The following is a 25,772-nucleotide window of genomic DNA, read 5'->3' on the forward strand; positions in this document are numbered from 1 at the left end:
GGATTATGTAATGGTCGAATTGAAACATTAATTTTGTTCCGGAATTATTACGGAGCTCTTTAAAGAGTTTCTTTTTAAAGAGTTTCTTTTTAAAGAAAAAATTAAATAATTATCTCTCTGAAATGCATGCACATAGAAAGAAGGTGAAATTCAGGAAAGAGGAAGAATGCAATTATAAGCCCAGAGATGTACATGAAAGAGAAGATCGAGCTGTTACAGTTGCAAACGTTCGGAATAACGCTTAGAACTTGTTATCTTGATAAATATGTTTGGATCAATAGTTAGAATGGCAGAAGAAACATGTGTATATTTATAGCAATGAATTCTCGCGCGCACTCGAACATTGATCACCAAAGGCAAGCACGATGGACGATTATTTGAAGTGCGAGAGAGCACGCACATGCGCGTACAATAATTATCGTACTGTAGCAATTACGCGAAAACATAAATTCTACTATTTATCACGTTGACGACAGAAATTAATAAACTCACGACCCGCGAGCGCTTTCATTAATTGCAACAGTGTTGTACAATTAATCGGACTATAAACCGCTACCGAGATTATCGCACACGGTAGCCGTGTCAAACCGGATCGCACGATTTACCGCAAAAATGTATTTATTTATAAACGTCTATGCAAATGGCGCGAGAGTGCGCGCGCGCGCGCGTGTGCTCTCATTCGTCGGGGTAACGATCGATATTTCATCGCGTGCCGACGAGCGCGTTTCACCGGCCGATCGTTGCCGGGCGATAGAAAAATTGGGACGTAGTAGATTCTGGCATATTCGTCATCGTTAATTAAGTCCCTAGATAAGCGGCAATTAAAAGCGATAGATAAACGTCGGGTGCGCGCGCGCATTCTCGATCATGTCCAGCCTTGGCGCATGAATGACCAGACGGAAGTGCGCGATACTTCTTGCAGACCGGTACATCAGCAAGCAAGGTCACCGTCAATTCCATATCGGTCGAGCGTTCATTGCATATAGGTTGCACCCTTCGCGTCTCGCCCCGCCATTAAATCACCCTTTCGCACGCGCGAGAGCTTCCTCCGGCCGGGAGATTTATTTCCGCAGCGAGGTAATACACCTCGAGAATCAGTCGCGGTTTTCTCAGAGTTCCTTTCTTTACTGACTGCCTCTTGCGAATATCAGGATAAAAATCGTGCATTAGGTACGATGGGTCCGTTTATTCGTAATCGGAAAAGATTTCACTTAAAGTGACTACATAATTATATATATATATTTATTTATTTATTTATTTATAATAAATTAATTAATATATATATTAATATTAATATTATAAATAAATTAATTAATTAATAATAAATAAATATTTATTTATTTATTAATAATAAATAAATATATATATATATATATATATATATATATGGGTGCAGTCACTTTAAGTGAAATCTTTTCCCATAATTATATATATATATATATATATATAATACGATTATACACTAATTAGCAATTAATTTCGCCAATTTTTAAATATATTAAAATCGCAAAGAGGAGTACGGAGAAAAAAGATTTGATTGAATTAACCAAATATCTGGTCGAATATAAACGATCCAGAAATTCCGATTGAAGTATGTTTGGTTAGTCTACCAAAAATCTTGTTAACTTAAACAGAATTCGGGTTACTTCAATCGGAATTTCTGGATCGTTCATATTCGACCAGATATATATATTTAGTTAATTTTATCAAATCTTTTTTTTCCGTGAGGAACCAAACGACTTTTCCCAGCATCCAAGAGGGGTTGTCGTTTCCGAGAGTCAAGGGATAAAAATCTCACTCGCGCGAGGCTCGCTCGAGATGTTTACGAAGAGATGAGATCTCTTATCTGTTTATCTGCTAATCACGGAACTTTCGATTCGGTGAAAGCGCTGAACTTTGAACAGTCGAACGATGCACCCGCAAAAGCACATGCCTCAATCCGGCGATTTAACGGCGAGGCCATTTAACCCCGCAAATTACCAAGGTGTTGTTCACCTTGTTCACCCGAGGCGAATTCTTGGCCGGACTCGGGAAACCTACTCCGAGTTTGCCGGAAGAATTCGCGCGCGCTCGGGAGAAAGCGCGATCTCGGACGCGTGTGCAACTCGCGTGACAACGACAAGACAACACCTGACCTTCGGTGTCGCGTCCCCTTTGCCTCATTGTGACCTCATTGTTTATTGTTGTACGCCGACGACGGCCGCGGCGACGATGACGCGCGCCTTCCGACTTCCCTGTCAGGACGGCATACGAGGAGACGATCGCCCGACGGCGAAAAACGATTCCGATGAAATTCCGCTCTGACATTTGCAGCGGTCATCACGGGCGCGAGGTTAAAAAGGAGAAGGAATTGCGCGCGGTGCAATGACCGGACATAGGCGTACGCGCGGCGCGGGCTCTCTCGACTTTCTCTGCATATCTCTGGCCGAGTCGGCCTTAAATCGCTGGCAACGCCATTATTACGGTACGATCGATTCGCTAACGCCTATTCGACGGCGATTAATTAATTCGTGACTGTCCCGCGCTCTCGAGGTAGCCGCGCGGAATGTTGCTTCGCTGACGTGTGCATGCCATGAGCCGGAGCGCGCGCACGCTCGAATAGCGGTCGTACGCTATGATCCGTATTTAGCGGTAATGCTCCAAGTCGCAACCGGCCGGAATTGCGCATTTGGCGGGAAATCGGAAGAGACCAGACGGATAAGTGTGACGCAATGCCGAATATTTGTACCTGCGGCGAGCGAGATGCCAGGATGGTAGATGAACAGCGTGTCTGCTAAAAAGTTTGGTAAACAATAAGATTTGAAAAATGACATATAAGGAGCAAGCACGGATGTCTTAGTGCTATTAGATATTAATACTACTATTTTAATTAATATGATAGTGGGAGGATAATATGTCCAGCATGTTAAACGCATGTATCGAAATTTCTTCGATTATCGTCCTTCCACTGCGCGACGAATCGACCTTCCACTGCGGAGGCAATTTTTTCGCAACATATATAATGAATCTATTTGAGTCATCGGTTTAATGGGGGTTTTGAGAATACGAATATATATATAAAAAATTTGGGACTCAAGGATCGGTCTAAGTGTGGAAGGTCTAAGTGTCGATTCGCCGCATACGTAATTTCGATACGTGCGTTTAACATGCTGGATATATTATCCTCCCACTATCATATTAATATTAAAATAATAGTATTAATATCTAATAACACTAAGACATCCGTGCTTGCTCCTTATATGTCATTTTTCAAATCTTACTGTTAGTTATTCAAAGGAGCTTTCTACAATTTCGGTTTATTTTTGGTAAACAATGGTTGGGGATAAACCATATTTGTCATTTTTTATTAAACTCTTATGGGATGTTGAAGTATTGAAAAGAAAATAGGAAACCCGACCCGGCAAGTCCTGTCCCGACTCCTGATTATTACAGTATTTTTCTTGACATGACATATGGAACCATTATGCTCAGTTCGTTAATCAACTTCCAAGGAAAAGGAGGTTTTCAGTTCTTCCTGTGTATGTTCGATTGTTTGTATGTTCCCTCATAACTATGAGAACTATTAGAGATATTCAGATGAAACTTTTTGTAACTTATTCAGTATATATTATGGTACTTATAAGTAAACCTATTCAAAAACTACACTCCGATTTCTTTTTAATTTAGCACAAATGTAGAAGTACAAAAAATATTTAGGTTATTTTTTTCATTTTGGCCTACTTTGAGTTTCACGGGCAGTTTATGGCTTTTTAGTGTTCTCACTTCTATCATCAACAAGTACAACAAAAATGTATAAGAAATAAAATTGAATACAAGATATAATTAAATAATTTTAACAAAATCGGCATAGCTGAGACACGAACCATTTTAAATTTCTTTAACCGAGATTCCAACCAAAATATTTCAAATCTGTGGTAAATTAGTCAAAAATGGTTCGAATTTCGGCCAAATCGAGAAACTATTATATAAATAATTTTTTTCAACTTTGTACATATTTTGTTTATTTCACTATTTATACAAATAATTTTACAGATTTGACTTTATATTCATAATCAACAAGCCTATAAAAAACGCCTATATCTTGTATTCAGTTTTATTTCTTATGCATTTTTATTGCACTTGTTGATAATAGAAGTGAGAACATTAAAAAGCTATAAACTGCCCATGAAACTCAAAGTGAACCAAAATGACCAAAGTGAAAAAAATATGACCTAAATATTTACTTCTACATTTAAAAGTACATAAAATGTACTTCTATTTGTGTCAAATTAAAAAGAAATCAGAATGTAACTTTTGGATTACTTGTTAGATTTGTGTCATTATTCGAGCTTGTCCAGGTGATCTGTGGAAATTGGATAATTTTATTACTTTCTTAAAAATTTGAAAACATTTAGAGATACAAGACAAAACTTTTATGTGTAACTGAATTTTCTGTTGCCTAATAAAAATAGAAACCAGATGAAATGATTGGTTATAGGAACAGAAAGATTTGCCTGTAGGTTTTTACTCAGCCAATAGGTTGTTCTCAGTTATTGCAACCAGGTTTCAATACAACTGAGTAATGAAAATTCAGACAAATGTCTTCAGTTGCGTCAATAGAGATGTCATGTCGCGCCGCCGAATTTTCATCTGATTTCTATTCGATTACACGAACTGAAATTTCTTTTTCCGTACAGTAAGACAAAATAATACGGAAGTGATTGCTAGGAATATTGCTGACGATTACTCTTTGCGCACAGATTGCGACCGGTGATTTTTTCTCAAAATAGCAGGAACGCGATAAGTACAAGGATCGTATATTTAGTGTATTTTCAAATACGTGGCGTGAGCGCAGACGTTACAAACAGTCGTAATTCTTTACCGTGCTTTTAAGTTTAAGTGCTCCAAGTTTATGTTTTTGATCAACACGAGACGATACATAAGGGGTCTAAAAGCACGAGCAGTATTCTCGTGGTCTCCGGTCGTGAATTAGTTAAGTCACGCTGACTAAACGTGGTAACACCCTGAATCTGCGCTCTTAATGAGAAGTATCACGCAAAATATCACACTTCCGGAGTCGGTTCTAAAACATTGCGCCAGCTATGGAACGATTTCCAGCTAGGAGAAGTCGTTTCTTCTGCTTTATTACAAGAATAGCTGTCGTATTATTTGATTACTCCCTATTACTCCGATTTAATTACTCCAATTGATCTTGCAAAAAATACTTGAAAATGTATCTGTAGTATAATGTGGTATAATTTCTGTGAATAAACTTTATATCCTCCGACTAATACAACAATTTTAAGCAGAATTGTAAGTCTCGTAATTTGTTTTTGTAAAATTCGTCAGAACTTATGAGTAGATTTACAAGTCTATACAATATCATAATGTCGTACAATTACTCGTAAATATCTACGATTTCATGTAATTTATGATATTCACAAGTGATTGTACGACATATGATATTGCATAGACTTGTAAATCTACTCATAAGTTCTGACGAATTTTACGAGAACAAGTTATGAGACTTACGATTCTGCTTAGAATCGCAGCATAAATTTTCAAGTATCTTTTTCTCAGAATATGAAATCTGTGCACTGAGAAAAAGAATACTTGAAGATTTGTTCGTCATAAAATCTATTCACAAAAATAAAATCTATTTCTGCGAATTATTGTTTCACGTAATTATAGATGTGTTTAACTATTTGTTGAAATTTATTAATAGTTATCTCTACCGATAAACTTTGCATACCGCAAATAAATTTTCAAGTATCTTTTTCTCAATTTATCATTTCTTCAGCAGTGAATTTAGCGTATACATAATTTACGGAATATCAATAATGTAGAAAAGTTATTTACGTCACGTTAGACACAACATATGTTAAAAGCCATATCAAAGGCTTAATATGTGCTTGGCTCTAATATCGCAGATCGCTGTTCTCGCTAATAAACACCTCGTGTGTGTGTGATAAAATTTATTTCCTATAACGCGCCATGCATTTAATCCCGCAGACAAATGAAGCCCAGTCCGAACATACTTCCAATTGAAGCGTTGATAATGATTTCCATCTGCGGAACAGGTTTGCGCTTTTGATTTAGGACCCGAGGAAGACGTGAGAAATACGACACTCTCGCGATCTAACAATGCATAAAAAGCTCATTATTTATCATCTTAGAATACCGTTCCTGTCGGACACGTGCGCGCACGCAGCAGACACGCGCTTTATGATTGAACTTGAAGAGGGGTTAACGGTCTGGCCCTGTCGAGGTCGCGTGTGACACGGAGAATGAAAAAGGAAAAAGAAAAGCATCACAAGAAAAGTCGCATATTCGTCGCCACACTGGTCCTTCATCGAAATCGCAGCGGCAGTTTCCAGTTTTGCCTCGAACTTGTTCTCGTCGACCTTCGCGTCGCCTTCTGGAAGAATACGATCGCGCTGTCTCTTTTGTCCTCCGTGCATTTTTGGCTTTCGTAGAGGCGGGAGAAGATATTGTTCCGAAAGGAAACGACGATACGGCGCCGCGGGCGAGAATTATATCGCTCTTTAGTGCAGGCTACTTATTTATACAAAAATACTATCTGAATATTTAATGGGCTGCTTTTATGTGACCATAGACAGTGAAGAATTTTAATATTTCTGAATGATATTCTAAAATTGTCGGAAACTGCAGATCGCTATTTATTGCGTCGGCTAACTGATCGGAAGAATCTATTTTCCTGTTTTCATATTCTCCGCCTTTTTTTATGTGACATCGTTTATAACTATCTGATGACATGTCTTTTTATTCAACAAGTAGTTGTCATTATCAGGTTCTTGATAAATTTGAACTAAGTCATAGCAATTTTCATTTGTATAATTTCCATCAGAATAGTTTGATATGTTTTGACATTCTGTATTATTAATATACACTCCGTTTGTGTTTTTATTTCTCGTTTTTATTTCTAACCTTGGTTGTCACTTCTGCCACAGAGTTTAATGTTGTCAAATGCCTTATTTCCTCCAATTTCCTATTTCTTGCTCCGCGCTTTTCTGCACGTTCATTCGCTGTTCACGCAATTTTAAGCTCTTTTTAACAATATAAATAAAGATTAAAATTTATTTGCGATAAGTATTATAATATGTCCACATTATAAGACTGATTTAATATTGCTGTGACACTATGCATATCTTGGAAAGAATTGGTCCACGTATTGTACTGCGAACTGCTTTGATCACTGAATAAAGCTATTACTATGCAGTATTTTTACAACTAACAGAGTGCATTAATACTAGACAATAACTGGGCGGATGTCTACATGTTCACAATTATTAATGAGAGATATTTAAAATTGAGATGAGAAGTCGTGTTGTGATCTCGTCGCTATTATTTGGTCGTCGTTTTAACTAATAATGGTAGCATGCAATTTCTTCCTTTCTAACGAGTATAATTCAGTAAAAAACTTTTTTAAAATTTTATATAATTTCTATAATTTAACTTTTTAATATAAAATTTTTATAATTAAATTTTTTATAATTTAAAATATACATTCAACTAATAAGGTATGAAGTATTAATAAATTGTGTATATATAATTATGTATGCGTTTCTGCATTACGAACGAAAAAAGCGTGTATCTATGACTACGATAAAATCTTTTAACAGCCAGAGTGAGAGATTGATATCGAAGTCAGTGATCTCGCAAGATCAATGTCGCAAGAAACTCAGCATTGAAAGGGGTCACTTGTCACGTCGTTTTATTTCTGTCTTCCGCGAAGATATCTTTGTTGTACGGAACTTTTATGTCTCTCTTCTTCTCTGTCTCTCTTTCTGTCTTCCTCTTGCTTTCTCTCTTTCTCTGTTTCTCTCTCTCTTTCTCTCGCAATGGTGAACACACATAGCGCGACCGTTTCTTTTACAGTCACCGGTGATTCATGCGACATTGAAGATTGTACATTTAACTTGCATTCACTCGCGATGCTGAAAAGTGGTAGACGTGTCCCGTCGTATTCTATTTCTAACGAGTTACACAAACCTATGTGCCTGATAAAGTCTCGCGGATTATACCAGAAAATCACAAGGAGCCGACATTTTTTTTTTCACTTACTAGTCGTTTTGGATGCTAGAAACTTCAAGACGTGTTCCGCTCATCATTAATCACGCACTCGGTCATTTTTCTCGTTTATCGTTCACCGGAAACATTAGGGAATTGCGAAACACGACCCGGAGCTCATTCGTCAAATCAGTCATTATTAGTTGCGAACTTTTGCGCGGAAGTTGCAATGACGCGAGTCAACGTCATTCAACTTCGAAGTATCGAAGTTGAACGTGATTGAAGTCGCACAAGTTCTGCTTAACGCTGCTTTTTACTTCGAAATAATTTTTTTTAATAATATTTTTTATTTTAATTCTTATAACGTTTTAATTCGGCAGACATAAAATATTTATATATATAAATATTTTATGTGACCCGACGTATTTTTTGAACAAAATATATTCTAATATTTAAAAACTAATATATTTATATGTCCAGTGATACTTATGAAGGCACACACGTTTAATTTTGAGCGGGATTCTGGAGTTGTGAATACTGTACGCGTTTAAACCAACGCATCTTTCTCTCATATTAGGCGTGGCTTATTTACATAGTTTTATTAAACTTACTTATTTTTTTGTGATCTCTGCGTGAAACATATGTAACGTATAATTTTTCAAATTTATTACCTCTAATAATACATGTTTGCTATATTAGTTTTTGTTACTTATGCGGTGCTCTCCTGCATCATTTAGCATTGTGTATGATTATGCAAAACAGTTGCGCAACCTTTATCTAGAGAAAAACATGAATCGCCACTCTCAGGATAACTTATCGAAGATACGCAGAGTTATTTAAGTATGGCTGAAATTACGAAAGTAACAGTTGAAAGATACAAATGTTCTCGATCTGATCCCGCGTCACTTTCGATTATCGCGTGATCAGACACTCAAAATTCGATCCACAAGTATCCGTTATCAATCGTAAAAGTCAATCACCGGACTGGGTCTGATAATTATAAAAATGCGTTACGTGACACGTTCACCGCACTGCGAATCCGAGTGTGCTATTTTTAAACACATAAGCGTGTAATTCGGCTCTTTTTACACATTTTCCACACGTTAAGTCACGTCATTTAACACGTTTGAGACATGTAAATTATAATTTAATACGTTTAAACGTGTTAAACAGCGTGACTCGAAACGGTAGGAAACGTGTAAGAAGAAGAGATTCGGCCAAAAGTAACACGCTTGGATTCGCAGTGCGTTGGTCGACTTGTTTTCATTTACACACACACGTATGTACAAAATTGTGCGAAAATTATGTATCCCGTGGGAAGGCGTGAGTTATCGTCCGCAAATGATAAGCACATATCTCTAAAAAATGTGTAATTTTTCTAGAAGCGACGATAAAATGAAACGCTAATTTGCCATTAATAACAATGCGCAGAGCAATAATTTCAATTCAGAATCGATTTGAGCGTAAAAAAAACGATAACACGAATCCAGATCAGTTGGCGGATATACGCGTGGCGCTCTTTATGCCGAGGTATTTAACGTCCGAAGACGCGACCGCACGTTTCGCGAGCAAGAAAAAAGAAGAGACGCAAAAATTCGCGAACGCGCGCGCGCGCGCGCGTAAAAAATTAAATAAATGTCTACGGGTAAAAGTAATGCGCGGATGCGCGGTCACGTACGTCTCGTCGCGGCTATAAACTGTGGCTTTTCGCTACGTCGTTAAATTAACACGCGCTTTTTAAACGATCCAACCGGCGACCTTCTGGAACATTGCGCATCGCGTGTAATTGGCGAGGCTCGTTTCGCGCCTCCGTAGTAACACACGCTAGTAAATAATCGCGAGCCTATTTCCGTGTTATTACTGCGCCACCATAAACACTAATAAGTAATATATTTTTGCGTATACCAGACGCGTTTTTACGCCGCCGCTAATATCGCCTGTGTTTGCCGTACAGTTACTACCCTACAGCGGGGGGAACGTCTCTACTCTCCGTTGTGAAATGATTAATGCACGTTTCGTCGAGCGTGATGTATCGGCGCGTGATTCTTCCGTCATTCTTCGTTATGACCGCCGGCGACAATACCTCGACAAACGTTACGTTTTCGCGCGCGAAGAGCATTCTCCCCGTAATCTATCCACGGGACAACGAGACGAGATTGCGAGAAAGTAATTTTCCACAGCATGCCTAGAGCACTGGCTTCGGCAACATTTTTCCTCCATCTTTTTTACCTTTGTTTTTCACACCAGGAGTCGCAGTTACGCAAAGATACGTCGCGAGAATATGAAAAAGCTTCTTGACCCTTGTTGCGTAATAAAAGCGAGCATAATGATTTTTTTATTTGCTCTTTACTACTTTTCTTTTTACTACTTTACTTTTTACTACTTTACTTTTCAAGGTGGTTGAGTCATAAGTTGACTAAAGTTTATTCTCACACTCTCTTCCATTTTCACGCTACTTTGTAAATCTATCTGATTCTGACTTATAGACTGCTCTTATATTCGATATAATTTATCTCTACGATAAAATTGAGAAAGAACTTAACACAGTCAACACAGTATAATTAGATTATAATTTTATTTATGCATCATGCTACTATCATGTGTCACTTTTATGCACACCTGTTTTCTTTTCCTTTATCTTTCATTTCTTTTTCTTTATTTAAGATGGAATTTTTTAAGTGCGTTCAATTTTCTTTTATTACTCTGTATGTGTAGTTGCATTAGCAAATATTATAAAAGTTGTTTTAATTTATGTTTACACTATAAAATCTTTATATTTTTCGCAAATTGTTCTTAACGTATTCAGAGAAGTCATCATTACGAGTAATGAGGGACAGAAGTTTTGAAATATCAGAATCGCAAAAAGTTAAAATCACTCTTTCAGGGATCCCTTACTCTACCTTCCTAAAGAGAATCATCTTTCCCGGGCGTTTTTAGTGGGTTCTATATTCCATAGCAAAATAATCCGATTTATCTATCAATCTACAATACAAACAGAACAATTAAGAGAGATATACGATAACTGATTGCCGGTTAATATTGGTCTTCTGCCCGACCACTCTGGCTCTTTGAAAAGGAAAGAGAGAGAGAGAGAGAGAGAGAGAGAGAGAGAGAGAGCTCGTCATAGAGTACCGTTTACCCTACATCCATATAACGTTCATTTATCGTCTGACTGCCAGAATGCACGCGACACTCGGCGCCGTCATGCGACCGCAGCCGGCCAGCGTTTTCTCGTGGAAAGCCACGCGAGCACGCGCATTTTCTCGAAAGCCCCGGGAGGCACAGACAAAAGGCGCACAATGGCGGCAGCTAACGGGAGAAAAATTAACGGGCAGTCGGCATTACCTTTAATTGGATAATACCGAACGCTGATGCGTTAGCTCGTCGGCGTGACGACCCGACGAGCGCGGTCGTACTCCGGTGCACGGCCCTCTCTCGCCGCCGCCGCTTCCTGTTCCGCGTCGTTCCAGACCGTCTGCTTTTCCGTTCGCAATAATTCGATCGCGGTATTCGCGCGATTCGACAGCCCGTCACGGGCTTATGGGCGATTCCCGCTACCGAATCCATTTTCGCCGATCCTTGAACGGTGAAATTTCGCGACGCAGCTTATGCGCGAATCGTACAAGCTACCCTCCTCCTTTCTTCGGAGTGGCGAGTACGACGCGCCATAAAATCCCGTCAAGTCCGCTTGGAATTAACAGGTCGATTGCGACTTTCCTCTCATCGGTGGTTCGCGAACCCTTGAAACTCCCTCTGCTAGCGGAAGATTTTTCTTTTTGAAGAATAATCGCGGCTAAAAGCGGCGGCTGCACGCCAATGGACGCCGCATCGTTTCACTCGCAACGAAAGATCGCTTTTATCGAATCTCCGCGCTTTCTCCGGACACGCTCGGAATTAAATGTTTTTCTAGTGAATGTAGAAGGCTTCCTGTACGCAAATTAGGCAACCATACCGGAACCGCCGTTGTCAGCCGATCATCCGCATTCGATTTCGTGGCCGTTTTTATCCAAACAGAGTCGGTCACAGCTCGATTACGCTGCGCGAATCACGATTAATGGGGGCGTCGTGCTTTCTCTCTGCGTGTAAAATTCGATTGAATACAAACGTGGTATTTCCTGAAATAGGCTCGATGGTGAGAAAAAAACCACTAATGACGAAATCCTGAATAGACCAAATTTTGCAGTAATTTTACTAGTCGATTTGTAAAGGTTGCGTATCTTATGAAGAATTTCGTTATTTGTCACATGGAATGACGAAATCGAAAGGAATGCGAAAAGAGTGATCATAAAAATTAAAAAATATATGCTACGTAAAATATATAGATGCAAATATAATATGAAAATCTGAACGTATCAAACCTGTACATAACAAAAAAATTCACATTTTATTGTATGATGAAAATTTAATGATCAATTCGATAATTTCTTTTCATAAATGTATTCAAAACGATATTGCACACGGAAAAAAACAACTTGGTCGGCACATAAATTTGGTTGTGCCAGTCAGATTCAATATTGATCAGATGTGGGACAACCATACTATTTTTTCCACGTAAAGTTTTTATCATCGATTGTGTCGCGATAATTATGAGAGCCTATCTGAAATTTAATGCTAAATGCGAGACCTCGAATGTGGTTTTGATGCTCGCATCTCGTGCCGAAGATGAAAACGAAATTCGCAATTATCTCAGCGTGTAGCGTGACTGGCGAAGATTCGCGGACGATTCGTACGTAACGATGAAACGAAGAGACGACCACTGCACTGAGAGAAAAAAATAGTTGGAATAACTATAATCTCACTATATTTTATAGTTCGTTTTGGCCTCAAACATATATTTATAGTTCATCTAAACATGAAGATATAGTAGAATGAACACAGATTTATAGTCACCATCTTATTACTCTATATATATGGTAAAGCACCTTTTGGAAATATAGTTACATGTACCTATATTTGCCAAATATTCCAATTGTATTAACTATATAAAATAGTTAATTTCTCTTACCATTCAATATTTGCTACCTTACTATATTTTTTATTTCAAATAATTATAATTCTTGATAAACATTTTATACGGGTCAGTTATACTATGCTTATATTGTAAATATTACAAATAATATGGCAACATTTACTATAAAAATTATATTTCTAACTATAATCTTTTTACTATGCCATTATAGTTCCAAATATCATACATTTTTCTCTCAGTGTGAAACGTCTTCGTATCATATTTTTTTTTCGAAATAACGGATTCGATCGGTTTTTCGAGATCTCACATTCGGTGATCCTCGATCGATGACCGAGTGTGTCTCATCCTCTTTCTCCCTTTCTCTCTCTCTCTTTTTCTTCACTTCGCGAAGTCAACGGCTCGTTCGTTTAAATGTTGCTAAAATTAATACGCTCCTTAGTCATCCGCGCTTCCAGAAGTGATTCGTGGAAGAGCACGTGGCTTTCGATAAACACTCACGCTGTTCAGTCCCGTGTAGTCTCTTTACTTACACCAACCAGTCTCGTGCGCGAGAAGCTCCGAACATAATTTACTTATCTGCTTAATATCGTTACACGAGAGGTGCTTGTTATATTAAGAGCTATCGTTAGCGATAATTGTATATACAGGGTGTTTGAAAAGAGCTTCGGAACGATCTAATGTGCCGGGAAGAAAGTACTTTAAAAAAAACGTTTCGGACAAAAGTTATAGTGTTTAAGAAAGAATCTATTCTGAATAGTTTGACGTTCGTTAGCGTTGTTATATCATCTTGAAATTTTTTAATTGAATCAAGGTTTTTTTTACAAATCAGTTCCTAAAATCATTTTGCGTGTAAAATCACCGAAAAGTGAATACTTTCCGAGATATTTCACATTTCATTCTGACACTTTTTGGTATGAGAGATATGAAATATCTCGTAAAAAATACGTACGTATATAATCAATAGTTAATCAATTATATAGTATATCAATAAGTCAGTTTCTTTTGTCTTGTATTAGATTACAGAGGCCTTGTAATAAATGTGTTGCTCCGTTAATAGAACGAAAAATTTACATTACGTATAGTATGTAAATTTAATGATTAATTCAGAATAGAACGCATTTGCCTTATAAGTATAATTAAAAAACAAAATGATCGCGAAGTTCTCAACATCGATTCTTACCTCATGTCGTAATAATCATAAATAGTATATCCGAGTAGTTACATTATTAGATATTATTGAATCCAGTAAATGTTTCCAAGATCCTGCAGTCTTGAGCGATTCAGTTCGACTGCATAGATATCACTTTAGTCGACACATTTCTTTCTCATTCATTCGCGTTTTTTTTTACCCGTGTTTTCGCAAAATAAAATCTGCCGTCGTGATCGAGACGAGTCGTGTGCATAAAAGCAGCCAAGACATTAAAAGATCGCATGTATGACGCGTCGTTTGCGTAACGATCGATCTGCGTAAAGATGCAGGAGATTTTTTGTCGCCCCGGAAAATCGTTTTACCCGCAATTATGTTATGATTATCGATCTCGAGTAGCATGTGGCGATTCGCGCTGCACGACGCAATTGAATCAAGTAGGGGAGACCGGGACTAGTTGGCTACCGGAGTAAGTTGGCGCAAAGTCGATTATTTCTAGTATTTTCTAACAAGTTGCAGAATTAAGCGAAAGGGATTTCTAAACATGTCGAAGATGGCTTTGAGATCTCTGCTCGCTTGATTCTGAAATCTGTTAAAGAACAGCAGCAAATAATCGATTTTGCCAACTTACCCCGTCAGCCAAACAGCTCTGATCTCCCCTACGTGGCGCGCTCGCTGTTATAAATATGCGCAATGAATTTATTCGCCGGCAATTAACCAGCTCCCATTACTTGCAACTACTGAGGAAAGCCGCACCGCCGAGACCCGCGAAGACCGTCAAGGATGAAGTCTGCCGGGGAACACGGCGAAAAATGCCGCTTCAAAACAACGTTTATCCAGTTGGACTGGATTCTAATTTATTGTTGTTTCGTTAATTAGAATGCAAATCAGACGGGGATCGCCTATATCCGACGCCGATAAGGGATCACACGCGACGCGCCGCGCGACGTGCCTTTATAGGAACCACTTTCAGGACTGTGAGTGAGGAATCGCGTTGTTTTTTTTCTTCTTTCCTTCCTTCTTTTTTCGCAAATAGCGGATCAAGCCTCGGGAGACTTGGGCGCTCACGAACCTGTCCCACGTCGCCTTCTCTTTCCTTTTTCTCATTTTTTTTCTCGTTCGACCTGCACCTTTCTCTCAACCCCCACCCCATCCCCCTCTCTCGCTCTATCTCCCTCTCTCCTCCTCGGTATGTTTTCTTGCTTTGTCCCTCCCCTTCTATTTCGCCTGCCGGCGCGGCTTGCTTTCGAACTCTAAGTAACTGTACTTGCGTTTCCTGTATCTCTAAATTGGTAACGCGATCCAGCCAAGCCGTAGCGGCGCACGGCCAATCGAACTGTATCGAAAGTCAGGATATGCCTCGAAGAGTATACACGGAACGTGGTGGTATCTCATCATCCACACACGTGCCGTCTCGTACCGCGTACGTACGCTCAAACGCGGCTAAGGATGTCGCAATGCATACGTAGGGTGGTCTGTCCAGTAAATGAACGCTTGAGGTCTGTAAATGAATGCTTGAGCAACAAATTCCAATATACGAACAGGCGGAGCGAGGTTAACCTTCTGCGACGCATTTTTTTTGTTTTTACATAATCACATAATGGGGTTACCCGCAGTTATTGATTCAAACCACAAAGTGCGCCACATACCTTGAAAGATATCGAAGTACCGACCGGACATCGTAAAAATTCTCGCGCTTCTACGTCATTTTATTGCATCGATTCAGAAGCTCTTTTGCACACATTCTGGGACACTGCGCTATCACAATGTTTTTACCGAAAACAAGAAAAAAATTTGGAAGTCAGCTGTTGATCTAAGATTTCCTAAAGCAATTTGTATTTTACACAAAAATTCGATTAGCAAAAGAGAAACAAAAAGCAGAAAATGCTTTCAAAAATATATTTAGAAGCTCACTCTTTTAAAATGAGTCAGTCAAACATCACTGAAAACAGTGAATATACACTGATTGCAGTTATAGCACTGAAAGTGCTCAGTGCTATACTCATAAATGATATCAGTGATTCACTGATTCACTGATTCACTTTAAAAGAGCAAGGAGAAAATACCACATGTCAAGACAAATCGCGTACATAAATTACATAATTCAGATACACGCAAAAAAGAGCAATTTGGCATTTACATAGTAATTCGCGGATACTGTGTTATACGTACATACGAACTTAATGCGTCAATATGAAGTCAATATGAAGTCAAACGAAACATCATTAATGCCTCTTATCTCAGTATCTTATCCGCGAAATACTACTACACTGAGAGAAAAATATGGCTCCCAACAAAACTGTTTTGTAATTTTATAACCACCCATATAGTTAGAATAACCATCTTTTTAATAACACTATTTAAATAGTTAGAATAACCATTGTTTTAGTAAGTGTTATTAGAAGGATGGTTATTCTAACTATTTTTGTAGTTAAAATTACAAAACAGTTTTGTTGGGAGCGAAAATAACCATATTTTTCTCTTAGTGTATACGTGTATACGTGTAGTATATAGGCTGCGTTCCGAAATTACTGTCAGTACTGAAAATCTACAGTATACGTGACATAAACTATACATTTTCAGTATTGGCAGTGAATATCGGAACACAGCCATAGTGTACTGCTCCTTTTTACTTACACGATTTCTGAGAGAACTTGACGTCCTCTGAATATTACAATAAATATTGCAAACTGTTCATTCACTAGATGGCGTCCAATTACTGAACAGGTCACCCTATAGCGCACATACATCGCATATGGGAAGGTTTGTCCTAAAGTGACACTCTTCGCTGCAACGAAGTGTGTTTTTCCTTGATATAACGCGAGAAGCAGCATTCCTGAGCGTCTGGATTATGTTCGTGCGTGCTGATAACGTTAAATTACATAATATGTGACCACGAGTGGTCTCTCACGATTGTTTTGCGAATGATGGCGCGTTTTCCCGTGTCTCGTTTCTTGCGTAAAGTCTTCGAAAAACATTCAACACTTTTCAGTGCGATCTTTTTGCATGAATTTATCTTCCGATATCTAGCACACACTTCTGTTTCTACTTAAACGCTTCTGTTTCTACTTAAAAAAGCAGAAGTACTTTAGCCTTGGGAGAAAATATACGTCTGTCGGATTCTTCGTGTAACATAAGTCGAACGAGAATTACCAATATACATCGTATCGGTACTAAGTATTTAACTGTTTCGTTTTATTCATAACTATATCTCTTGATACATTTTCACCTGACTGCTGAAGAAAAATAGTGTATTTGACAATTTAGACGATTTTTTATGTGTGTGTGTATATTTGTGCTCCTGTAACTGCACTGATTTTCGTGAAAAGGGCATCAAACGATTTCTCTTAATTCCGCGAGTGACTGAGCATAAAACTAAATGATTTGGAAAAAAACTAAAAGCTACAAATAGAGAAGATGAAAGTTATAAAATTATTTATTACTTAAATGAAAATAAAAGTGATAAAATTATTGTTACTGTTTGTTTACTATCTTACTGATGTTTACAGTCAAACAGTCTTTCACGATATCTTTCTTTCCTCATAAGATACGTATATATCTTTTGTACCAATACAGCCCTAAAGGGAGACTGAAATGATTAAGCTCTATACGTTTTCATTTAAAAAGTTTCTTCTGATCTTCATAGCTCATTTGCTTCATAATGCTAAGATCTAATTTATTTCGATTTAATTCAGGACAGAGCAACTACTGTAAAAATACTCGGGAGAGAGAGATAGCGCGTAATTATCTTTAAGACTTTTATTGTGTTTTTAAGAGAAAACGCGGAATTGTTCCGAATAATTTCATAATATCTGCCTAGCTTTCTTAGCGCAGTTCTGAGTAAGCCTTGGATGGCTGGATCACAGAGTTCACATTCTTCATGTTCTGATCCGCAGGTGAAGGCTGCGTCGAGAAGCCCGTGTCGACCCTATGGCGAAACTACGTAAGCAGCAGTAGGCCTGATGTCTCTATGAGGTTAACAGTCACTAGCGGTGGTCTCACCGCAACCACGAAGGACCACGGCCTGACGGAGTACTGGGCCCATCGTGTGACTTATTGCACGGCCCCGGCTTCCCATCCGCGACTCTTCGTCTGGGTTTACAGGCACGAAGGTCGCAGGCTCAGGCCCGAATTGAGGTGCCATGCCGCTCTGTGCAGCAAGGAATCCACCGCAAGGAGGCTCGCCTCGATCTTGAATACTCGGTTGCAACAGGCGCTCTTGGAATTCCGCCGGGACAAGGTCTCGCGGCAAAACGCCAGGTGAGAATGACAATGTAGCGTCGTTATACCATTGTGAGAAAACCAGAGAAGAGGAGAATGAATTGTGAAGACTTGTCAGAGTTAACCACGAAGGGTATAAATATTTTACCAAAATTCCTTTGGCTTTCTTCCTGTCACTGGTGATGGTATAAGGACAGGCAGGCAAACCGGAGTCACAGTTGGTTTTGCATAACAAAGATATTAGGCGAGATTAGCAGATATTATTTGAAGTTAAAAAAAGATGGTGAGGTACAGGAAGTGATGACAAAGGTCTTAGAGGTGTCATTATCGATGTGAATCTGTCACATAAAAACCCGACTTACACAAAAAGAAGAGTTCTGGACGTTGTTTGTATCCTGTTTATATCTACTTAAGGTGAAACACTCAATTACTGATATCCATCTTAGTTGTTAACACCTTAAAAAACCTGGTTTTTCTTGCGACCATCTGTTGATAGTTTTGAGGTAGTAACCTGCTAAGTATCCACAAGAAAACTAAATTACAATGTCACTGGTCGCAAGAAAAGTCAGGTCAGATCAGTCAGATTAGGTTTTTCTAGAGCGTCAGTGACTGAGGATGTCGATAATTGGGTGTTTTACCCTGCATCATCTTTCCTCTTGTTTGTTAAAGGACGAAAGAATTATGTTCGAGTCAAACAAATAGCAATATTAAATCTAAAAAAATCGTTATCTGTGTGTGCGCGAGGCAATAATCTCTCACGAAAGATCAATGTCACACATGTACGACAGCAAAACATTTCTATGTCCATATATTATCAAACTAAGTCTGTTTTACACGTAGAAGAAAAATAAATAAACAAGTGATTTGTAGAGAGAATCCCCCAAATAAACCGTGGCAACGAACATGTTAAATCTTTTAAACTTAAAGAGAAAAAGATTTTGTTAAATTTCGTGTATTTTTAATCTTGTAGTTTGCATGCCGAATTTCTTCATTCGCGTATTTGTCTACTTTCAACATTCATTAGAATCGTGAACTGAGCTTTTTTTTTACTTTGCAGCGGTTGATGACGCGGCACGATTTCTCAAACGTAAAATTCTTCAAGTTTCCGTTAGGCCTATGTCGGACAACAAACGCGCGCCATTGCGAATTCCTCGCATTTTTGTCATGCCCCGATTGTTATGTCGTTATTATTCTCAGTTCTAAGAGTGTCTCTCCCGATTCTGAAATATCCGGGAGAAAAGAGAAATTGTCTTCGCGTTCCGAGAGATGACCGTGCGCGGTTACGCACGGTCGTGCATTCAGTATGAAGTCACGATTCCGGTCACGATTGTAGATCGTTATGCTCGCGATCAAGTCACGATTCAGGACGAGGCGACCGTCCAGCGATGTGCATTCGGGTCAGTGTTTCCAAGTCACAGGTCAAAAGCGTTTCCAATACTCCTGTTGGAATTACGATAAAGCGACTAGGTTGAGATTACGTTTCTCTCAAGAATTTTCCGTTTTATTGGAAAAATGGAAACGACTAGATAAAGAAAATTGCTGGATATTAAAGCACTTAGATTAGTATTAACATGTGGAAAACAATTCCCAAAACAGAGATTTTTATTATGTTACCGTAACCTTTGTGAACGTCAACTCGGGATAAACAAAATATTACACAGTTGCAGGAAAAGAAATTATTACGGAGGAAATGCGTGAAATAATAATTAACTATATCCATTGAGTTTCTTTAAATTTTCACGAACGAAATAAACAAGAGTTCGAATCTGAATTTATTGCAAATTCCGTGATTAAATATACAAAATGTGATGTTGCTGCAATTTTGTTTTTAGTGGTGAATCTAACTATTTATATGTATTATTACAGGTTGTCTCTGGCGAATGCGTTGTACGATAATCCATCGTTGCCGCGTAGGAAACTTCTTCTGAGTACCGGTGGCCAGAATTATCGACCGCCCCTGGAGAGGTCGAAGAGCGCGCCGAAATTATCGGCGATCGAGGAGGATACGGTGGCCGAAGAGATGGAGCAGCAGAGGTTGCTGGAGGAGCTGCGCTCACTGGAGAACGTAGCGCGTAGCTGGGAGGACCAAGACGGTTGGAGGATAGCCAGGCTTCTGGACGCCCTGAACCGCGAGTCCTCTGATGAGAACGGCAGTATCTCGAGCGGATGCGAGACTGCCAGCACGGCAACGAGCGAGGAGAGAGCTTCCGGCCCAGAAGAGCATCACGCGCAGAGTTAGTATAAATATTAGTACTCACAAGAAACTTTGGGAAAGAAACTCATCGCAGTTAATTATACTGATTTCTGAAGCAAGCGAGATAATATTCCTTTTAAAACATAGTTTTCTCTCTTTTTTTATTCTCTGTTTGCAACTCGATAACGTGTAATCCGAAATGCTGCTTTGAAATTCTATATTGTGAAATATTACTGGGAAAAAGTTACACAGGTGCAATAAACTCGAAATAACATATAGTTATACTACCTAATCGATATAATTAATATACGAAAGAGTGCGACCTACTTTGACTTCAGCACGCTAAGTTTCACCACGTTATTTTAACACCGCGAACTAGCCTCGTGGTTATTAAATATCGCTCATTAAATTGATTAATAACCACCAGATATCTGTTAATGTCTAGTACGGTTTTCAAAGCCTTGAGCACTTTACCGTCTCTTACGAAATGTACAATTAAATATTTTTGTTTACTCAATACAATTTTACCTGCGTAAAGCTCTTTTTAAAGGGGCGTATAAAACGGTTTGTGTTTCTTGACGTTTTGCATGATTATACAGCAAAAGGACAGTTGCTCGACAAGTTGTACCAATTGATGCGTGACGTAGAACGTGCGTGATATCGAAACTCGCTTACCTTTAAAATCCATCTTTTGCAGATCAAGCCGATCAACAGGGATCGATCAAGAGGGTCATTTTCGCGGATGACAGAGTCAGCAGAGGGCTAGGACCGCGAAGGAATTCGGAAGGCTCGCCTCATTTCATGACATGCGCCGGTAGTCCGCGTTTTAATCCCATAGATTCCAGAGAGAGGTTTCCCCTGAGGAGCGAGGAGGAGGAGTCGATGGAGGAAGAAGAGGAAGAAATGGAGGACACCACGTCGAACGTGTTCGACTTCGAAGATGTCGAGGACTTGGATGACGTAGTGGATTATCGACCGCGAGGCGAGATGTTGAGCAGAATCGAAGAGCCACAAAACACGGAGAGGCGAGCGAACGAAAAGTATCCTGGCAGAATAAGCCACGAGTTCCTGCAGAACGACGAGACATCATTCCTCACTCTGGATTCCCTCGACGAGGAGGCCGACAGCGACGAAAGCGGTTACGTCGAGGCACCACCAAAGTCTTTACTTGGTCAGGACGAAAGGAAGGAGGAAGAAGAGAGCGAGCGATTAGAATCGTTCAAGAATCAATCGTTAGATTCGATGACAATGTGTAAAAACGTGAAAGCTAACGATAACGAAAGTCAACGAACGAAACACGAGGATCCCAAAGTAGCAGACAAGCAGGAGGAGCGAGAGTCCCAAAAGGTAGAGAAGAAGGATTCTTTGTTGGTGGTCGACGACAATCAAAGAATAAAAGAAAGGGAGAGGGAAAGAGCGGATTTCAAGTATCCTATCTCGGAAACAATCAGAAAATTCGCTACCGCAACCCTGAGAAATTCCAAGTCTCTAGAGATGACGAGCAATAGTTGCATGAATGTCTTGAACAATTTCAAAACCTCAAAGTCGTTCGACAACGTGAAGAACGATGAGATTACTGTGGAATCGCCGAGTCTCCACCAAAGGAAGCAATTATTGGCACAACGTGGTGTCATGGTTTAAAGTCCTTTTTGAATCGCTTCAGTTACATATTATGGATTGAACGGAAATCAATGACAATCGAAGACATTTATCCGTCATTGAGTTTTCGCTCGGAAATACTTGTGACAATGTTTGTCGGAAATGCCGAAATGAGAGAGTGCGAATCGATATTCGTGCAAAAATGTGCCTGATCTACGTCCTTGATCGTTTTACTAAATTGTGTCAGCTGTTTCGTTTGTCAGACGAAAAGAGTATCTGATTACAAGCATCGTATTCATTATGGAGTCATTTTCCTTACCGCTCGTAGTGTATTCATAATACGCTGTAAAATATATGATATTATCCTCGGTGATGGATGTATCGCGTGTATTGTCATATTTATACCAAGGAAATCGATGGGATTTGAATAACGTTGAAGCAATATTTGAGACATGATTCAAGCAAACTGCTAGCTTTCGAGAGATCCGGCTGGAGTCTTCTTTCTAACGTATAGTTAGAAAAACCCATCATCGAGTTATAAAAAGGTGCTACTTAGTATCGGAACTAGACTCAGGCGTAATATTCTAAGGAGTGATAGAAATTACTAATGAATAAGTTTCTGTTTTGAATAAACTGTAACTGCAATGTCATCGCTTTATTATTCAGTAATAATATGCTGAATAATGTTCTATAATCATCGTAGACGCAAAACTACATCTAGTTCCGATACTGACATTACTACTGGTTGACAAGGAAAATATACCCATATTATAACGCAGGGCGGATGTGAAGATACAAGTGTAATATTGAATCTTTAATCGAATCTTTAATCTGTAGCACGATATAGTATGATATAAAATATAAAAACATCCTGAAGAACGATTGAAGAACGGATAAGTTCATTTCAATATGATGTATAATCACGATAAAACTCGGGACAAGCTAAATAACCTTTAGACACGTTTATGCCTCGTCGAAGTGTAACGAGCTTCATAATTTAGCAATACGATATTTCGGATCGTTACATCTTGCATGCTTTCATAAATGACAGATTCCGTAATAGAAGCCTGTTTGTCTTCGAAGATAGGGATCTACTGAACCGACCGAGTCTAGTAGTTATCGACAATGCCTCATGTCTTACCAATCATACGCGCATCTGACGCAGCATACTACTCGATAAACGGATAATAACTAATAAATCGGTAAACCTTCGAAGATTCATTTCGTGAGATACGAATGTCGTAAAATCAATGTAACCGGCGGTACAGTTGACAAAAACCGCGCGAATAATTGTATCTGTAATTGTAATTTTTCACAAAAATGGACATACTGAACGTTACTCTTATAAGAGTAAAACTAAGAGGAACGAATCGAAATTGCAACATGATTTTCCGCTCTTATTGCATTCACAAACATTTGAATTGCGATGTGTCTTAAGAGCGACTGAAAATGATCCTTTCGTAAGATTAGAATGTCGTGTATTATTTTTTAAGTTTCTTGGAGTGAAATTTCATTCGAACAGTGGAGTGACCGACGAGTAACTCGAATTTGAGAGAGAGAAACTCTAATTTTTCGCTCATAAAATAAATCCTCTACTCTGAATCATTGAGTGAATATTTTCATTCGAAATTGAAGAGCAAATCTGTAATGTATTTGATTGTTACACGAAATATATATTCACTCTGATCGATCGAAACATTCGCAAGAATTCATTCTAAGCGAAAATACCGCCACTTTTCATTAGTTTCGAATGAGATTCCATTGCGAGAAATTTAGAGAGAGTATGTCACTATTAAGAACATATTGATAGACAAGAGTGATTGCAAGTTTATTTTGACAAAGCGGCGACTTCACTTTGTCGCTTTAATATAATGTTAAGTTTATTTAAACAAGACGGATCGGTGGTGTACTCGTCGTTAATTCGGGTTCTGTCATGTGACTTCGTTACACCAAAAGCGAATAAGCTCTTTTCCTTTTCTGTATCGGTTGATTGCGAGATATGGTAATGTATAGCTAAATAAACTATTCGCGTGACAAAAAATAATAACTGCGTATTATTCCATCGGCTTGTACGCTATTACGGCGAAAGTCCACAGAACGTTACACTCGATATTAACATACGTTACCGCTGTGAAACGAGGTATATCATGGTCGCCGACGAGGTAATACTGAAGACCAGGTTTGGGTGTTCATGCGTAAATTATAATATTCTACGTCTACGTATATAAGCAAACGTAACAAGAATATATACGTGTATAAGCAAACGTAACAAGAACAATATATAAAATATATTTAAAGAATGTATGACTTGCTCAAAAAGTAATTAAGAAAAGTTGATAATTTTATTTAATCTTCAGAATCCTGATGCAAATTTACGGACGTTGTTTCCTGAACATGTTAGAGTCTACAGAATTATCTAGAAACATTCTTTTACCTACAGAGTAGGTAATAAATCTGACACGATATGAAGATTTCATGAAATTTATATTCATGAATTTTTGTTTAAACATTACAATTAATATCCAAAATAGATACTGCAACTATCTTATTGTTTAATTATTCTTTTCTGTATAGTTTAATGTAATTTACAAAATTCTATGTAGGAAGACTATATATCACGTAGACAGTGCGTAAATAATCTGTGTAGACGTAATCTTAGAATCTACATGGCACAACTCTACTAAGACCCGTTCTACAGTACGTCGTATGACGAATTCGGATGTCGCAATCAATCAGGAGAACTCGTCTCAGTCCAATCAGGAGAACTCGTCTCGAAAAACAAATCCTCTGATTGGCTCATCGACTGTGTTCCGACGTCCGACAGCGACACACGACGTATTGTAGAACCAGTTTAAGGGCCTTCACACGCAAATTGTCGTAGTCGTAACCTAACATGTATCGTAAGAACAATCATGTTGAGAATTGTCGAATCGTAAAGTAGCCATTTCTAGGAATATTCGATCGTAATTGGTTAATTTTTATGATATGTCTTACGTTACGGCTACGGCAATTTGTGTGTGAAGGCCTAAAAAGTAATAACTTTAAGGGCCGGTTTTTCAATAGCAGTTTAAACTTGGATTCAAGTTTAAACTCTATTCTAACAATGTATTTGTTTTGTTTAAACGGAGTTTGAGTTGAAATCTAAATTTAAACTATCATTGAAAAACCGATCCTAAAAAATTTAGCATAAAAATTTCACTGCTTAGTGACCTTCTGTCGGTAAATGTTGCGTCAAATTGCCGTAAATGATAACTGTAGAAATGCAGTTTTATAAAAATATGTAATATAATTCATTGTAGATCCGTATACGTAGTGATCTGTAGATTATAAAATTAATAATCCGTTACATATTGGATATCCAAACATTTATATCGAACTAAAAATGATCGATAACATCAACCTTCTTCAATTACCATCGAGTCCCTTAACAATTACGAAAATTTACTCAGAGCCAGAACACAAGGTCTATAGTATTACTTCGTCAGTGTAATAGTTCACACATATAGTATAGTGTACGTTGTCGGTAAAACGAACGTACGAAATTGAACACTATCAAAGTTTTGCTGTTGACACGAGACTCGCGATGCTTTTTGTGCCACATTTTACGGCCGAAGGCTTCACTATGACGATCA

At 38.5% G+C, this 25,772-nt stretch overlaps 1 protein-coding gene across 6 annotated transcripts in view; it reads left to right on the forward strand.

The window, feature by feature from the left end:
- The window catches only part of LOC116854154 (trichohyalin), a 75,585-nt gene extending 51,401 nt beyond the window's left edge, over window positions 1-24,184 (forward strand). For 5 of the 6 annotated variants that reach the window (XM_032835795.1, XM_032835798.1, XM_032835794.1 and 2 more), the window contains exons 3-5: window positions 18,023-18,386; window positions 20,214-20,581; window positions 21,239-24,184. In XM_032835795.1, the coding sequence (XP_032691686.1) occupies window positions 18,023-18,386; window positions 20,214-20,581; window positions 21,239-22,182 (1,676 nt within the window). In that variant the 3' untranslated portion in view covers window positions 22,183-24,184. Of the gene's footprint in view, window positions 1-17,010; window positions 17,297-18,022; window positions 18,387-20,213; window positions 20,582-21,238 lie in introns of those variants that run through there. The other variant, XM_032835800.1, reaches the window with a different exon arrangement.
- The last annotated feature ends 1,588 nt before the right edge of the window (window positions 24,185-25,772 follow it).

The sequence above is a fragment of the Odontomachus brunneus genome, unplaced genomic scaffold, assembly GCF_010583005.1.
Source record: "Odontomachus brunneus isolate Ranch 3 - 2012 unplaced genomic scaffold, Obru_v1 Obru_scaffold_009, whole genome shotgun sequence".
NCBI classification, from domain to species: Eukaryota; Metazoa; Arthropoda; class Insecta; order Hymenoptera; family Formicidae; genus Odontomachus; species Odontomachus brunneus.